Source organism: Nyctibius grandis, chromosome 8 (genome assembly GCF_013368605.1).
Source record: "Nyctibius grandis isolate bNycGra1 chromosome 8, bNycGra1.pri, whole genome shotgun sequence".
NCBI lineage: Eukaryota > Metazoa > Chordata > Aves > Nyctibiiformes > Nyctibiidae > Nyctibius > Nyctibius grandis.
Window position 1 is genome coordinate 2,578,029 of NC_090665.1, and position 17,210 is coordinate 2,595,238.

At 41.2% G+C, this 17,210-nt stretch overlaps 1 protein-coding gene across 3 annotated transcripts; it reads left to right on the forward strand.

Annotated features, from left to right (window-relative positions):
- Positions 1–7,835: 7,835 nt before the first annotated feature.
- Positions 7,836–16,918, forward strand: LOC137666703 (serine palmitoyltransferase small subunit B-like). Of its 3 annotated transcripts, none has more exons than XM_068406881.1 (6): positions 7,836–7,891; positions 8,587–8,694; positions 12,667–13,185; positions 13,972–14,026; positions 14,534–14,622; positions 15,936–16,918. In XM_068406881.1, exon 6 carries the CDS (start codon positions 15,968–15,970, stop codon positions 16,208–16,210), a length of 243 nt encoding a protein of 80 aa, XP_068262982.1. In that variant the 5' UTR covers positions 7,836–7,891; positions 8,587–8,694; positions 12,667–13,185; positions 13,972–14,026; positions 14,534–14,622; positions 15,936–15,967; the 3' UTR covers positions 16,211–16,918. The 3 variants fall into 3 exon arrangements, with proteins under 3 accessions (XP_068262982.1, XP_068262985.1, XP_068262983.1); XM_068406884.1 differs by having other exon boundaries at positions 12,670–13,185; XM_068406882.1 differs by lacking the exon at positions 7,836–7,891 and adding an exon at positions 8,281–8,347.
- Positions 16,919–17,210: the final 292 nt, after the last annotated feature.

Here is a 17,210-nt window from a genome sequence, read left to right on the forward strand (position 1 = left end):
TTTAACGTGGAAGCTGAGGACACTTAGCTAGTAATGCCATCAGTTGCTTATACTGTCAGCTCCTCACACAGGGGTGCTGTCTCTCCGTGGCCTGTGCAATGCCCAGTCCATTAGTAATGCTCCACAAATAAGGAACCGGGATTTGCACTTTTGCCGGCTTACATAATTACTCATTGCTGCCTACAAAAATACAGAAAGCCATGAACAGGCTGTTTCACCCCACCAGATCCTGCCTCTTCTGACTGTCAAACCTACTCACACTAACACGTTAGAGCTCGGCCTACAGAACTGAGGCGTTTGCACCCAGAGGGGATTGTGCCCTTTCTTTGGTCACCACCTCTGCTATCCCAAGTAGCTTCCAACAGCAAACGTAACGAGGTTCAGTATGGAAAATGCCATGCTGAAGCCACCTGTGCCCCAAAGAGACAGCAGATTCACCTCACGCTGCCACAAAGCCCCGTGCTGTGGGACTGCAGACGCCTGTTTTACAGTTGGCTCATCACGGCCAGCAATGCCTGTCATCGCTTTCCAACGGGGATGCTTCGGGAGTCAGAGTGTGTCCTGTCACCTTTTCCTCTTGCAATGCTAATGAGACTCTGCGCTCTGCAAGTGCACAGCAGAGACACAAAAGATGTTGATGAATCTTGTTTGTTGTTGCCCAGAGGAGTTACAAAGGAGACCTTTGCAGTAAATGGAAAGTGATGCTGTTTGCTGGAGGGATGATACGGTATTTCACGTGCTTGCTATGTCTCGAGCTCTTGCTGGAGTAGGGAGGGGAAGGATTTGCTCCCTTCCTTGATGCACAGTTCGTAGTCCTGCTGCTGTTCCTGCAGCTGTGCATCTCTGGCTTCCCCTTGTGCCCATGTGCTCCTGGTTCCACTTATCCCCTGGGTAGGTGCTGGGGTGGCTCAGGGAGGCCAACGCCACCACAGCTTGACTTGACCTGATACAGAAAAAGGGCATCAACTACACTCTGCTCTGTCACCAGAAGTGACAGCACAAGGCAGCAGCACCCCTTCCTCTGTGGACTCTCATAACATTTCTACTTTAACTTTTAAGTGTAATTAATCCTGTGCTTTGGAAGTAAAACCAGATAACTGCATGCAGATAAAACAGTTTCTCCTTTCTGCTCCTTGCTGTAATGGAAAAAGTAAAGTATTCAAAAAATAATTTCACAGCTTGGCTAAGCATTAACTAACAGCACTTTCTCTGTAACAAATACATGATGCTATGGATTTGGTAATGGAACAGGAGATGGCTGATGCACTTATATGAGAGGAACCGGGCTACCAGCCAAAATGTGAGCTCTGCTAGTTGTGTTGCCAATCAGGAGCAACAGGAATTAATTCCTGAATGCAATGAGGATAGTACGTGAGGACAGAAAAGCAAAATATTGCATAATGTGCACAATCTGTGGGCTGTGTGCATATTCATCTTTCTTCTGTTGCTTTTCTTTATCTGTCTTTCTAGATCTGAAAATTCATAAAAGTCTTCAATCACAAAGCTCTTCGGAAGTGAAGTAAGCTGTATTTACAACCCAGCTCCTGTGTAAAAGATCGTAGACCCTGACTCTTTCAGTGCCTTTGAGCCTGGCACCTTTTAAAGAGTTTCCTTCAGCAAGGGTTGGTTCAATCAGTACACATGGAACAGTAGAACCACAGTGAAAAAACTAAATGCCCATATACTCTAATCCCATAATGATTGTGACGTGAGACATATTACTTGTAGAAATTACTTTGAGATATTTTTATCTTCATAAGTTTTCTATCCGAAACTACCAGTAACAAGCACTCTCAAGAAAATCTGCACTGCTGAGGTATAAGGAGCAGTCTGAGAAACGCACGATATCAAGCTGAAGCAGTAGCAGTAAATGTTGGCTTGTGTAAAATACAGATTTGAGACACCACACAAAGGTCCCTTACAGTGAGTTTTAATCCAAGAGCTGAGAAGATGTAAGGGAGTTCAAGTACTTGTCCAGCAGATTTCATGGCATGTACTAAAGGCCTCTAACCCCAATAAAATGGCTTCTTAAGTCTTTGAGAAGTCTCACATTGACAGACATCGAGACAGCAGTGGCAATACAGAGAGCAAGTCAGGCAGAACCTCTCCAAAGTGAGAAACCCTCATTTTGAATGAAGATATAGACTTTAAACTTTGGCTAAGTTATGTTGGGGTGAAGCAGTATGTATTTGAAACTGCAGTTGCCATTTTCTAAACCTGCTCTGTTACTTCCTTAAGGTTAATATGTTCAGTTAGTCTTTACTCCTTTATAATACCAAGAGACATTTAATGAAGTCTTATGTCTTAAAATCATTTTCTCCAAATAGCCGAGTTCTGCTGAAAAATCTAAAATTAAAGGCTTTTTAACTGTGACCCTGCTCTAGAATGGCAGTTCAGCACGTAAATAGTCTCACTGACCTTCAGCCTACACTCTGCTATATGCAGCTCTCCTGAATTTATCTTAGGAATGTACGTACTACTGGAATCAATGGGACTAGCTATAAGGGTAAGGATACAACTGTCTGTGGTATTTGTTTCAAAGCGAAGGACCTCACCGTTATCTGCCATTGTAGCACGGTGCATAAATGAGAAAATGGAAAAATCACACAGGGAGAATAAGTACAACGTGCTGTACTGTTAAGGCAAACATCGATAAACTGATGAAAGACCTGAAGAAGGGTTTATAATAGTTCTTTCCACACCTCCTGTACTGCTGTTAAATACTAGTTCTTTTCACAGAATTTATTTTGACAGTAATTTGCTTAACTATTTAATAAATTCAATAGCTGCGTGTTTAAAAGTACAAATAGCGCAATTTTGCTGTTGCGCTGTTGAACTGTGTTTTGTTGCATTTAACTCCTGACACATATGAAAGGTTGTAGAAAGAACAGAGGGTAAAGGTATGGCTACACTGGACTTCTCAGTGGCACAAGCAGTTTGAGAGGCTGCCACTGTCACGCTGTGATTCTCTGCTTTCTCGCTGTGCCTGCACAGTTCCTTAACACCACTCTGTTTCCCGACAGCCTGAGGATCTAGTTTTAAAAATTGCCCATGATTATTGTTCTTTATATTGGATCTTTTAAAATATTTTAAAAGGGTATTGAAAATATCAGGGTTGCTATAAATATCTCTTCAAGGAATTACTGACATTTGTTTTATGGTTTCCATAAAAAATAAATTTGTCATTGAAACATTTGAAAATTATGACACTTTTTTTTGTGAAAAACTGTTTCCCTGGCCATCTCTTAAATAAAAATCATTTGAAAGAACTCCAAATAGTTCTGCATTAAATGTATTCAGGTGAAATGTCACATATGGATATGACAACTGAATCCAATCTCTTCCGTGAGATGCAAATTTCTTAATGACTTGTAGAGAGACACTGGTATCATTTAACCACATCTAAATCTCTGTCTAATATATTTCTTTCTGTTAGAATCAGCGGCAGAATTGTAGCTAAAATGACTATTTTGTGTACTCGGAGCTCTCCCTTTCTCTGGCCATTTGAAGGCTATGGGTACACTGATAAATAGCCTTCCTTGGAAGCATACTTACTGAGTGAACTCAGCACATGACAAGAAGCAGGAGAGCAACAACTGTTACATTTATATTAGCAACACGGAGGAGGATCTCAACATAGAAGTAGCAGTGACACAAACTATGGATAATTTTGCCCTTTGTTTTCAAAATGGGCTTTGTTTTCTCTCACCCTCAAGTGATATTTTACAGAGGTTCTCTAGGGTTGCCTTCTGGAATGAAGAAAATATGGCTGAAAGGATTTAATTTATCTTTAAAATAAGATCCAGTATGTCATCCAGACAGGAAAGGAAGCCAGAGATGAATGTTTGATATAAAAATTTATGAAACATGAAATAGGCTTTAATAGTAAGTCTGTGAAGTCTTGAAACAATAGGTCTCTCTAGAGTGGCAGAGTCCTGTTTTTATGGTGCTTTGATAGGTGGGAAGGTGATAAAGTGTTGTGTATGAGAAAAGAATTAAATCCATGAAGATTCCAAAGCTACACTCTGGATACTAATTCCAGCTGGGAAATGTTCCTGTTTAGTTAGACTGTAAAGGTTAACAGTAAATACAATCTTGCATCTGCAGATGTCTGGTTTATTTTTCTTCTATGATATGACTTACCAGTGACCTTATGTCATCCATCATTTGATGATTATGTCTGCATTTTCCAGTAAAAACTGTTCTTCCTTTTTTTGATTAAATTAGACTTTGAGCTCAGATTTTGATTTATATGGAGTAGCAATGCCTCATTCTTCCAGGGCTGAAAATGTCCTCATTTAAGATCAGATCAGAAGATGGGATTAAAGCCTTTTACAATTTTGAATGGAATCAGTCCTTTTAGGCCAGTCACTACACTTCTGTTATTAATCACAAAGATGGATGTGTATAAAAGAAGATATTTTTACATCTATACTAAAATTCTCAAAATTCTACATGACAAATGGCTGCTAATAAGAGAAGGATATAAAGAGAAAAGCAAAGAGAGATGTTAAAAATGAGACCTTCTGGCTCAAAGACCCACTGCTTTTGTAGTTTGCAGCTGTGAAGGGGCACTGAGGGAGCTAAGGCAGATCAAAGATTAAAACTCAAGAATCCCAGTTCTTATTAATTTATGATTTAGCAAATAACTATCATATTTAATGAAGCATCCACCTTTTAGGTATGTACATACAAGATAGCATCCCTCTGGCAGTGCTTGATTACACTGAAAACAAAGCTACAGAACAGAAACCTCTTTGCTGATCCATACGTGAGCTGGATGAAATAGTATGAAACAGTTTTCAGAAGACAGCAATAAAATCTAAGAAATTTCACACAAAACAGTATTTTATAGAAATACTGTTAAAGCTGACAAGTAAAAATTTCATAACAGAAGAAATACCCAACTAACATCGTTGTACCACTAGTACAATACGTACCCTTCTGCCACTCGTGTGTGTGCATGTGAACAGAGTGTGTAATAACAGTCACACAGACTTTGCATTGCTGTAAATTATAAGCTATGAATATATTTATTTTCATTTTTTCTTCATGTATTTCTAGAATAGTTCTAATTATTCTTCAGATTTTATTTTTGTCAGTTCTGATTTGGGAATTACACTGAAAATAAATTCCTGTTTCTTATGCCATAGTCCTAGAGAAACTAGGACACACGTAAAAGAAGTAGTTAAATAAAGAGAATTCATATAGAGGAAAAGGTCTGAACCTCTGTCAAAATCATATGAATGAAGAAGCAGCATCACTGATTATCTTGGCAGTGCAGAAATGCAGACGACTCATTTTCTAATAGAAAATACATAAAGATTAAGAAAAATCTGCCTTAAATTCTCATTCGAAATTAATCAATTTCATTACTCAGAAATTACAGGAATAAAACATCAGGTGGATCCACTTTTCTGATAGATGCTACTGCAAAGTATAGATGGCCATAGCTAACTTTTTTAAGTTATCTGAAGGTTTCAAATTCATGTGTCCTGGAGAACAATGAACTGTAACATAGTTAAGCAAAATATGCACTTCTGTGTATTTTAGCCTTCTAATTTTATCAAGCTTCTTGCATAAAAAGATTGGATGAGAAGTAAATGCAGTCAGAGAAATTAATGCACACAGAGGAGATACAAATTTTATGTATTTGGGTTCTTTGTAGACAATTTAAACATTGTTTATAAGTGTTAAGATTTTCTTTGAAATAATAAACTTCTACTCCTCTGGCTAGGGAAACTAATTTTGAATGTAAATTGCTGCATTCTGTGCAATTTCCACTGTCTAACTCTCTCATACATGCAAATCTCTTTCATGTAGGACAGTATTCTTCAGTCCAAGAATAAATAGTTTCTCTCCATCCTAATTACCCCTGAAAGCAAGCCTTTTCCCCTTCATGTGCCACGGTAGAAACTAAGCTTGATAAAGAGTTCTGGGCAAAGGTGAAGGGCCGCTGCTTGGGGTCCATATATAGCTTTAATGAGCAATATGAATGTCTTAAAGCAGAAACTCTTTTATCTGCTGGTTTCACTTCTAAAACACAGGATTAATTCTAACATTTCTGCTCACTTCTCTAGTTCCTAGGAGTCAGCAATTAAGAAAACAAATGATTTCCTGAGTCTTCAATTGTCTTCTCTGCTCTTCCTATAGTAGATTAAATTTCACTGAAAGTCATCTTCTTTGGGTGAAGAAAGGCACCCACGAAAGGCACCCATGAGGCAGTCTGGGCTAATATCTTAGCAAAAGATAAACTTCTAGCAATCTTTCCATTATTATACATAATCTATACTACCTTTTTCCTGTCAGAGGTACATGGCATATTCTTCTTCCTCATAGTTATACAGGACCAGAGATTGAAACAGAATTTTAAAAGTGTACGGATAAAGAAAATTTAGTTTAAATAAAATTAGAAATAGTTTCAATTTGGTGACATTGACAAAGACCTTTTGAAATATGTTTTAGATAAAGCACATATAGGCAGATTGATGTGCCCTTTTGGAGAAAAAGTATGTATTATTTGGATGGATTATTCAGTTTTCTCAAGCTTTCTTCTTGCAGTGGTTTTACTTTTTACACCATGTATTCAAATCCAAGCAGAATTTTACCAACTAGGAATTCACTGAAACAGTAAGTACCCGAATGACCATACCATTTCTACTCCAGTATCTATAGCTCAAAGCTATTTACATATCTAAAACCTCTTCAAGACAGTTGGGAGTGATGCATTAAATAACTTGGTAACTCTAATTTCAGTTTCTTATCCTGCCAAATTGTTCATGTCCACAATTGTGGCCATGTGCTATGTTCCTCAGAAGGCCCATTCCCTTGAGCACAGTTATACATACTGAGGAGCAAACACCTCCGCCTCGGGTTTGATGAGGCAAGGAAGGATCTATGCTAAAATGGCAATAGTCTACACAATTAAAGAAAACAATGCTGAAAAAATGAGGAAGACACAAATTTTATTCCAGTAAAAGTACCTGTGCCTAGACAGAAAGGAGAGCATTTCTTAACAGACACATTTGAATGCCATGTACTTTTAAAAGCAATTACAGAATAGACTGCAATACTTCCTAGTACTGTAATTCCTCTGGAGACCCCTCTGTCGCAGTCAAAGAATACACTGAACGTTCTCAAATTTGCCTTTTCAAAGGATCACTTACACAAGGCTGGAACTGTTTTTTCCTCATAACACTCTTAATTATCTGATGTCTGTAGAAAACGTATGATTAGATTTTACTGGGGATTTTCTCTTCTTTAGCTAATTTAGATTTTACTCACCAAGTGTATGGCTATGCTGAAAAGAAACATGGCGAAATGGTGGGCACCGGTTACCTGACGCGCTCTGCTCTGAGGGCGGCCGCCGGCCCCACGGCCCTGGCACACGGCTGCTCGCTTCACCTGAGGTGAGAGACACAGACAGTCCTTCAGGGAAGAGGCTCGTCTAAGTAAAACTATGTCTAGTTTAGCATATGTGGAATGAAATATAAGCTAAAAAATCCCCCAAGGCATTCACATAGCGCCATTGGTGCTAGAGAAGCGGAGAGGGTCTGGGCTGGAAGAGTCGTGAGAAGGTGGGTGCAGCAACAACCCTGAACCCTGTGTAAGAGGAATTTCTGGGATCTGTGTGATTGTTCTTACTCTGTCGCTGTCGCGGACACAATTTGTCGTCTCAACACTGTGCCCACACGGAGTTTTTCCTGTCACGATAGGCGCACAGCCTGGCCTGTCCTTCCCGCCCGGCCTTGCCCCGGGACTCCCGGCCCCAGCGGCCCGCAAGGGAGGTGGTGGCTCCGTGGCGCGGCGGCTGCTGGGGCTTGTAGGCAGCTGCCGCCTCGTCGGGGCCTTGCGGGGCCGCCGCTGCCGGCTGTGCGGGGCGAGGGGAGCGGTGCGGAGCATCAGCGCGGGGCGCGGGGCGGGCCGGTACCCGCGGGCAGCCCGGCGGGGCGCTGAGGGGTGTGAGGGGTCGGCGGGAAGGCTGAGGAGGCCGGAGGGCCACGGGGCTGCGGCGAGCAGCGGGGCGGGCGGTGAGGAGATTTTGCACGGCCACCCTTGTCCCCTCGTTTGTAACCAACAGCTGACATCTGAGGGCGTTTCGGTTTGTTTTTGTTTTTGTTTTTTTCCCCCCTTTGGGTTTGTTTTATGGCAATGAGCACTTGGTGGCTCCTGCTTGCCCCTGGGCTCCTGCTTCGCAGGGACACTGTGCCCCTCAGCAGCCGACTGGCAGGGCTTTTTCCCCAGAGCAAGGCCGGGTCTCCTGATGACGGCTGGATGAGGAGCTGTACTGTGCTGAAATACCGAATTCAGCTTTGAGAACTTTTTTTTGGGGTGGTAAAAGCTTCAGGTAGGCTTTAGATGCCACAACTGAAATTAGTTAAAGAGGATGTGAGTGAGAATTCATTATTCTTGCCCAGGAAGGGACACTCCTTTTGGTAACTACCTGCTTTAGTTATAACAAGAGAAAAACACTGAGCTTATCCTTTCTTCTTGCATATTTTCTTAAAAAAACATATTTTTAGTTGCTTGTCCTTCCTCCCGAAAAACCAGCTCCTTGGACCTCACCCTATGCTAATTTTCTTCCAGAGAAATCGTCTGTACAGTGCACCAGTTCTGGTGGATTCTTAGCCCTTGCTAAGTATGTGTTGACACCTGGGAGAACCAAGCACACAGCTATTATCCTTTTGATGCTCCGTGAGTGGAATGTTCTTTTGCATATTCCAAACCTAGTGCACTGTGTTTCCTGTGGTTTCAGCATTAGATGGGGGAGGGTTTCATGCTGCAATGATCTAAAATTAATTGTTGCCTGTGAAAGAGCCCTTTTTGTTTGTTTTGCAACTGGGCTAAGTCATGAAGGCTTTGGGATTCCCTCAATGCCTGTGACAGAATCGGGCAGCTGAGTGTCTTCCTGGAAAAGGGATGAAGCATTGATGGAGCACGTAAGGACTGCAGCTGTTGCCATCCTGAGCCTATGTATAGAAACCGTCTCCTCCACACACATGTGGGAGACAACTGTATTTGCTGGCAGCACAACTGAAGTTTGCAGTAGCTTTTTTGTCATCTCCCAAGACTCAGTTGCTGCAGGAGTACTTGGGAGTCAGCTTCAGAGTTCTTAATTAAAGGTGGAATTTCATTGAAGTATGTAGTTGAAATATTTACTCAGACTGTTCACCAGAGGTGCATATACTTCCAATCTGGGTGAGGAGGGAGAAGAAAGAGGAGATGGCAGTGCAGGAGGATGTGATGTCCCTGACCAGTGCTAATGCAAAGTCCCTGATTCCCATCCCGTGCCACGCTACCGTGGTGTCACTTTTAGCAGGGCATTCTGAAGTAATTTTCTGTATACCTGACAAATAGGCTAATGGCAGGAAGTATGATTCTAGAATAATATACAGAATAAACAAGCGGGTTGAGGAAATGCACTTTTTTTTCCCCAAGTCCTATGTTAGTAAAGTCTTCCATAGTATTTGACAGAGCTATGCTTATTATGACTCTCATTGTGCATATGATTTGCTGTATGCTTGTAAAAGTGTCTGAAATAAAGAAGAACCTCAGCTATTTCTGTACTAAAAGCCAAATGAAATTTCTTCTCACTGCTTCAGTCAGTTCTTCATATAAAGTGTGCTAAAAGTCTGCAAGACAGCTAGGGTTATATCACCCGATTTTGAAGTAAAACTACAGAATGAACCTAGAAATTAGAGAACGGGAGAATCTTGGTCTTAGGAGAACTCCCAGTTTAATCAGCTCCTCGCCCCACACTGGGCTCCATCTGTGCAGCTTGCAGCCATGGCTTTGTACAGTTCTAGATTTTAAACTCCTTGTAGGTAGCTTTTCCTTTTCAGTGATATTTGCTTTGCACCTGAAGCAACATCAGTTACGTGCTGAGTGATACCACAGCATGGGCAACACTGGGGAAAAGAACTGAAACTGATAAATATTGCTAACAGCCTAGAGAAACAGGAGGGAGAAAGCAGAGCTTAGCGGCTCAGGGGAGGAACACATAGCTTCCCTTATCTTTTCTGTTCCTAAATGACCCATCCTCAATTCAGAAAGGGATGTGAAAGCATGCCAGGAACAGGAACAAGGCACAGCCTAAAGCTGGAAAATGTGCTGAATTTGAACCCCTCTTAGAGAAGAGTCCCTGACCTCAGTGAGAGACCAGCCATGCGAGGACTGTCACAGCAGACTGCCCCATGAGAATGTGCTTTATTTACTGCTGGGACATTGGGGCAGAAGAAACTTCCTTTGCTGGAGTTTTCTGTGCATCAGTGGTAGCTAAATAAAAAATTACATGAGTAAGATAAGAAAATTGCAACTGGGAAGGTCTGGGTTCACTGCACTTCACAACTGATATGCTTAACTGTCCAACTTTTATGAAACGCTCAGTTTGTGACATTAAATGGTACGATATCATCTTGAAGTTGGAATAGTCTGTGCCTAATCCTTCTGGGCCAACTACACGTGTTCCTTGTGCTTTTGGAGATCACTAGCCTCCATAGTTTTTACTTATTAATTAGTTAATTATCTGTCTTGATGTAGAATTAAAAAAGTTCCTGAACTGGTCTAGCCAGGTGTGGGGAAGCATGCTGAGAAATCATATGACTTTTGCAGACAACAATGCAATCATTAAAATATGTTATTTGCATGTTTACAAACGTCAGTAAGTCAAGCCCCTGTAAGCTGGAGCCAGGACACATTCCTCATCAAGACACATTCCTCATCTAGTTGTTACATGGTGTCATACAGCCTGATTCCAGGCGTGATACCGCTCCAGACAAACCTGTCATCTGGTGTGGGATTTGTGGAGCTGCGTGCCAGGTATTTTACACCGTGCAGAACAGAGCCTTTCTAGAAATTGGCCTGTTCTACACTATAGGGAGATTTTTCTCCTTTCCAAGAACAGTAGTGTATACTCTGTAGGTTCTTTGGTGCAGCTTGATTGTATTGGCAAGTCAGGCCAGCAACTTGCTATACGAGCCACTCCTTCTTGCTGGGTTTCTTTCCCTATGCCATGAAGCTGGTGCTCAGGTGTCTTGAGGACACAGGATGCCTATCAGAGGCTGCAGATGTTTATAGGAGGAGGTTGGCACCACTGTTTGTGATCACATTGCTTACCCCAGGGTGTGGTTCTGTAGCAGGTTAAGCTCATCTTTGCCTGGGCTGCCTTGGCCTGCCCAACCTCCCACCATCTCCCTGCCCTTGTCATGAGTTTCCATCGCGTCCCTTCCTCCAGCACCTGCAGTTGTGTGGTCCGGTTGTGCGCAGACCGAGGACGCTGGCACATCTTTGTCCTGCCAGGCCTAACTAGTTCCCCGACGTGCCCTCCCTGCCAGCATGAGGGAAAGGGCAGGAAGGGGTTGCCGAGCCAAGCAGAACCACGTTATGGACTTGAATCTGCAGGCAGAAGAGCTTGTACTTTCTTTCCAAACAGTGCTGAAGCCAAAAGGGATCAAAGAAACTCAAGTATATTATTATGACAAAAGAAACTTGCCTGTGCCTTACTTTGTGCGGAGAGGCAGATGGGGTAGGGTAGAGAGAAAGCTCTCCTGATCACCTTGACTTTCTGCTTCAATTATTTCCCAGTGTCTTAATTTCAAGCAGGCAGATAAACGACTTACCACAGTGTATAGGTGTGAGGCAGAGATATTTCAGGCATTTTTAGCTTGGTCTTCTAAGGAAATGAGGCTTATTTTCTTTCATTACCTCTATCTCTCTATACTCCCACATACCATACTTTTAAACCCATGGCCAATTTCAGTTAAATCCGGAAAAGAAGTACTGATCTCAAAGATATAAATTTTGACAAAAGAGATGATCAAGAAGAGAAAAGCAGCATTATTACATAGTCCTTACAAGACAGCAGAGAAGCCACACAGAAGGCCATTCTGAAGCCAAATGCAGAGCAAATGCCCCAGTATGGGTTTACACCTTATTAGACATCAGAGGATCCTATTATAAGGCATGAAATAATAGGGAAAAAAACCCTTATTTCTGCTTATGGAGATAATCTGCTAAATTCTGTATCAACCAGAAGTCGCTGCTTTTCCATATGGGGAACCTCACTGAACTTAAAAAAAGGGGGCTCGTAATTTCCTTTAGTGCAGTGATAATTTGAATGTTTCTGGTTTGCTTTTTTAATTCATGTTTCCCTTGCTTGGAACAATTATTGCTGTGTCGCTATATGGCTTTTATATGGCTGTGTTTGAGCTTGTTTGTCTGGAAACCACAGTGAGAAGCAGTAAAAAGAGGTTTTCAAATTTAATTGTGTGGGCAACATGATCAAGAGACCTGAAAACAAGGGACCAGCCCCTCTGGGACAGAGTGCTATGCAGGAGAGTCTCTTTCCTGCTCTTCAGAGTAAGATCTTTGCAAAAAAATGCTTTCTCCATACATCTGCAGTCATCCATCACAGCAACTTATGTAGCAGTATGCTTTTGTCTGGGTTTTTTTGGTTGTTGTTCTTGTTGGGTTTTTGTTTTTTTGTTTAAGTCTTGAAGACTATTTCTATTTCTTCTCGGTGTGGCGTAAAGTATCTTCAAGGACATAGGCTAAAACTGCCTTATAAGTTAGGCATTTCAGGCAAATTTTGTATTCTGAGTGAACCTATACACATCTGATTACAAATTGTGAAAGGTATTGATGAGTTCTTATTTCCCCTTGGGGCAGAAGCTGGGAGAAGCAGCAGGAGTGGCTGCTCGGAAAGTGAGGAGGAGAGGATGCCCGGGGGCTTTACCTATCACCCTCCAAGATCTGCTGACAGCATCACGTTGGGAATGGATTCTGCTTACCCCAATGTTTTGTTGCTGTGAAATCGCCTGATCTTCTGCCCTGTCACCGATCATCTCTTTCACAATGGCTCTCAGCTGTCAGGTAAAAACTTCTTGAAGCTATTGGAACTAAAGCAAACCCAGCCAAGTCTCACTTCCTGCTTTGTTTCAGCTCGGGGAATTTGTTATTGAAAGAACTAGTGGAGAATTATTGAAAAGCATGAAAACAACTGTACAGTTTTGCACTTGAGAATGGCAGAAGTACCTATCTGAGTTTGCCTGGCTTTTATGCAGAAGTTTTTCAGAGAGGATTCAGAGAGCACTGAGGTGACAGCCCTGCCTGCGGCTGCCCTGGTAGTCAGTGCTCTGCTGCTGCATCTTGATGCTGCGGAAGAGGCTGATCCACCTTGCAGGGAAGGTGAGTAACATGAAGCAGGGATGCTGGCCTGCCAAGGCTGTGGGCACTGTGGTAGTCAAATGTTGTTTCTCCTGTGTATACGTTGTTTTTCACCAACATTTTCATGGAAAAGAAAAAAGCAACTAAAAAGTTCCTCGTCCCACCCCTCCATACTCCATTGAAATACGTAGCTTAAAAAGTCTGGTTGAAAATAGAAACTCTTGAGATAATAATCCTGCAGCACTACTCCAGAGCAATTGTATTTCACATTTGATGAGTCCATTCTCTAGACCCCAGCCTAGGTTATATCTTCCAGATGTAGTGGTTCGTCCAGCGTGGGAGATGCATTCCTGTGGCAGAGCCTCGCTCTGCAGGAGAAAGGTAGGGCATGGGGCATATCGGCTACTGCCAGGGGCAGTGGTTTGCCATGTCTGAACTGTCTATGGAAAGCAGACAGTTTTTAAACAGAAAACTTTATTTTGTTGAAAACCATGGGGAAAACAAAAAGTTTAGGGAATAGCTCAGCATTTATGAATAGATGAGCTCAGGCTGTGTTTGGTAAGGACGGGAAGAACGAAGGTGTGGCTCAGATGCCTTAGACATTGCTTGTGGTATATTCTCCCAAAATGAAGCTGATTCACATTTGGAAATGATTTGACTGCAGGCAGATAGTTTAGAACATAATGTATGATGCAGATTTCTACCTATTTTACTTGCCCAATTAGATCATTAAAATGCCTCAAGCATTTGTGGCTTGGTTTTATTGTGTAGCATTTTTAAGAGAAACTCGCCATCTTTTCCTTGCAGAAACCTTGTCCACAAATTCTCTCCACCCTGGGATTTCTGGATGAGGACGGCCGAGGTGTGTATATGGGGCTGGGAGATACCGACGCAGAGAAAACTGGGAACTCTCTGAAAGTGGTAATAATCAAAGGTTGCAGGAGGTGGTGGCTTCACTGGAGACTTTCCTTTAATTGAGCTACATTTTTGTGGCTACTTAACTCTGACACCATATTTTTGCAGGGACATTAAATTGCACCTTGTAGGAACTTTGGCAGCCTGCATCATAAAGTCCCACAGAAGCAGAGATATTGTTTGAGATTTGAAATTAGGGAAGGCACTAATTGTAAACATTTTTTGCTGGTTGTCCTAAATAGTATTTCAGCCTTGTATGTACCTCCCTACCTGCACTTCAACTCTGACTTTGTACAAATTATCAAATTAATGCTGTCATGAGAGTGTGGTAACGAGCCAGACGGCTGTCCTTGTTGCATAATGCAGAGGAGTTTTTAGCAATAGCGAAGAAGGGCGGGGTATGGAGGACACACTCTGTAATTGAGGATCAAAGCTAATTGTTTCTGCTTCTCAGTCCATAGAGGAGCTGTTCAGCTGTGAGAGGCAGAAGTGTCAGGAAGCATCTCTCACCTGGACATTTTGTCATCAGGGAGAAGTGAAGTGGTAAGTTCTACTTTTTTCAAAATCCATTTTTTGTAAGAAAAGTCTTTCCTCAAAGTAGCTTGGCAACACATTTGATGATGAGAAGCCGAAGTATAATCTAGATTTAGTAACAAATGCAAGAAATGTACAGAAATGTGACAGAGTAAGGATATTACTAAAAGTAGTTAATAATTCTTAACTACAGAAGCATTATCTAGTTTATCTCACCTGTCGGGCAGAAAAGAGGTGGGGAAGCTATGGGAGTAAAATGGAAAAGGTGAGGCAAAATTTTTCTAAAAACTTAGGAAGTTGCTTTTGTTAGGATAAAATCCCACTCTCTATGAAGTTGCATTTAATTTCTGTGGAATAAGTTTTTTTCCACAGATCTTGACACCACAAGAAGTTCTTAATTTTCTAATTAAAAAGAAGGGAATCACAGTTTCTATTATGTCTCCTCTTATTTGCCAAACGACAGGAGGCACCAATAACTGAAATAGTCCTGTTTTCCCTTTACCTCTCCAGTTCTGTATACTGGTCACTATATAGGGTAACACTCAATAATTATTAGCATTAATTTGAATACAAAGCTTTAAAATAAATGTATATGTTTTCATTCTGGCAACAGATCAATTCAAACTCTGTTGCAGAAGAAGCTGGATAATCTGTCTATAGTTTCCTTTTATTGTAGCTCTGTATGTGTGGTATTCTGTATACTCCCAGTTTGCATTGCAGCAGCAGCTGAAGCATAAGACATAAAATTTGGTCTGCAGTAGCAGAAATCAGACCTCTAGCCAAGTTCTACGTCAAAATCCATGAGTGGTGAAGGAGGGAGGGTTTGAAGTGCTTTTTGAATTAAGCTGTTTCAACAGAGTCTTAAATAATCCAGTGGAAGGCAAAGTTATGAAAGCAGAGTTTGGCTTGGAGAACAGAATTGCAACAATTATTGGGTAACCAATTTCTGGAAAAAAGAGGCATCGTGGAGCCTGCTAGGTAAATAATGGTGCCCAGTACACAGTGGTCTAAACTGGACCGTGATGCTCAGAACTGAATGTAGGAAAGGCAGAAGGAATACAAATGAAGCCTTTTATGGGATGGGGTAAAACAATGACTCATGCTAGTTTGTTACTATCTGATCATGTTTTATGCTTTCAAATGTATTTGTAATCTTGGAATTTTAGATCTCTTGTGTTTTTAAAACATCATTTACTAAAAATGGTCAGTATGAGCAAATGAGTAGCATGGAGTTGCTGCTCATATGATGTTTTTATATATTTTTTTCTTTTTTTTTTTTTGGTAAGGTTTCTGTTTCTACTAATTATCCTTTATTGTAACAGGGAAGGCTTTCAGAAGCGGCACAAAGTTGAAGATGGATATTAAGAGCATGAAGAACTATCTCTTTTGGCTGTACTGCCAGTTTGAACTGATCACCTGCAGCTACCTCATGGAGCCCTGGGAAAAACTGCTCTTCTACACTTTCAACATTGCTGTGTTAGTTACGGTATTATACACTGCTTACATCTTTGTCCCTGTCCACATTCACACGGCTTTTCAGTTCTTCTTGCACTTATTTGGAAACCAACATGAAAATACTGTTTCTATCGTGAAGTAACATTGGCAACCTGACACTGACTTTTGGATCAAATAAGTGTTTTTCTTAACACTCTGTTTTTGTTTAGAAACAGGTTCAGGGTGTGTGCAAACCCTGTTTTATTCTGCAGTATCTCTTCATGTTCTTCTGTATTCTGGGACTCTCTGACAGCAAATTATTTTGCCAAAACAATTTCAGTCAGTCCTTGTTTTTGTCGTTTGACTGACTGCTTCTTAGAGAGCTTTTTTCAATTTTAAAGACTGGCTGGAGTTACGAAGGTGGGTTTGGTACAGAAACAACTGTGCTGCGTATTTTGTTATTCCAGGGAGAGCTGCTTGGTTATGGAGAGTTTTCATCTTGAGAAATTATGTGGCATACATTTGTTCTTGTCTGCCATGGCTTTGCTGACAGGGGAGATGTGTACAGGAAAGGTTTTGCACAGTACAACTATAAGCTGCTTCTCTAAGCTTGGTATGTATATATTTATAGGATGATTTTATTTTTTATTTAGTTTCCTCAGTTATTTAATACAGTGAATTACATGACTGGTTCATCATCATTATGCAAATAATGCTGTTGATTTATTAAAAATACGGGGATTTACTTAAATGAAAATTTGTAATAAAATTCTAATTTTCTTGGACTTCAAAAAAGATCATATTTGTTTCATTTTTAGAAGACTGGTAAAGCATGCATATCATATACAGAACAGGAAACTACATATTGAGTTGTGGTAGGGACATTTAAGTTGAAAACCAATAAAAACTCTACCTAAAATACATCTTTCCTTTTGTCCTAAACTCCTTATTCCCCCTCTTTTACCTCCTTTTATACTCTACCTGTTGAGTAGTGTCTGAAACATGAACTCTTGAGACTGCAGACTTTGTAACTGATGTGCTGGGCACCCTGTAATTGGCTTTGTTTCCACATCCGTGTTTTTTAAGCTTCAGCCTTAGAAACACAAGATGTTTGTGCTACAGTGGATGTTGACTGGAGCTGGCCAGGGATGAAGTACCAATAC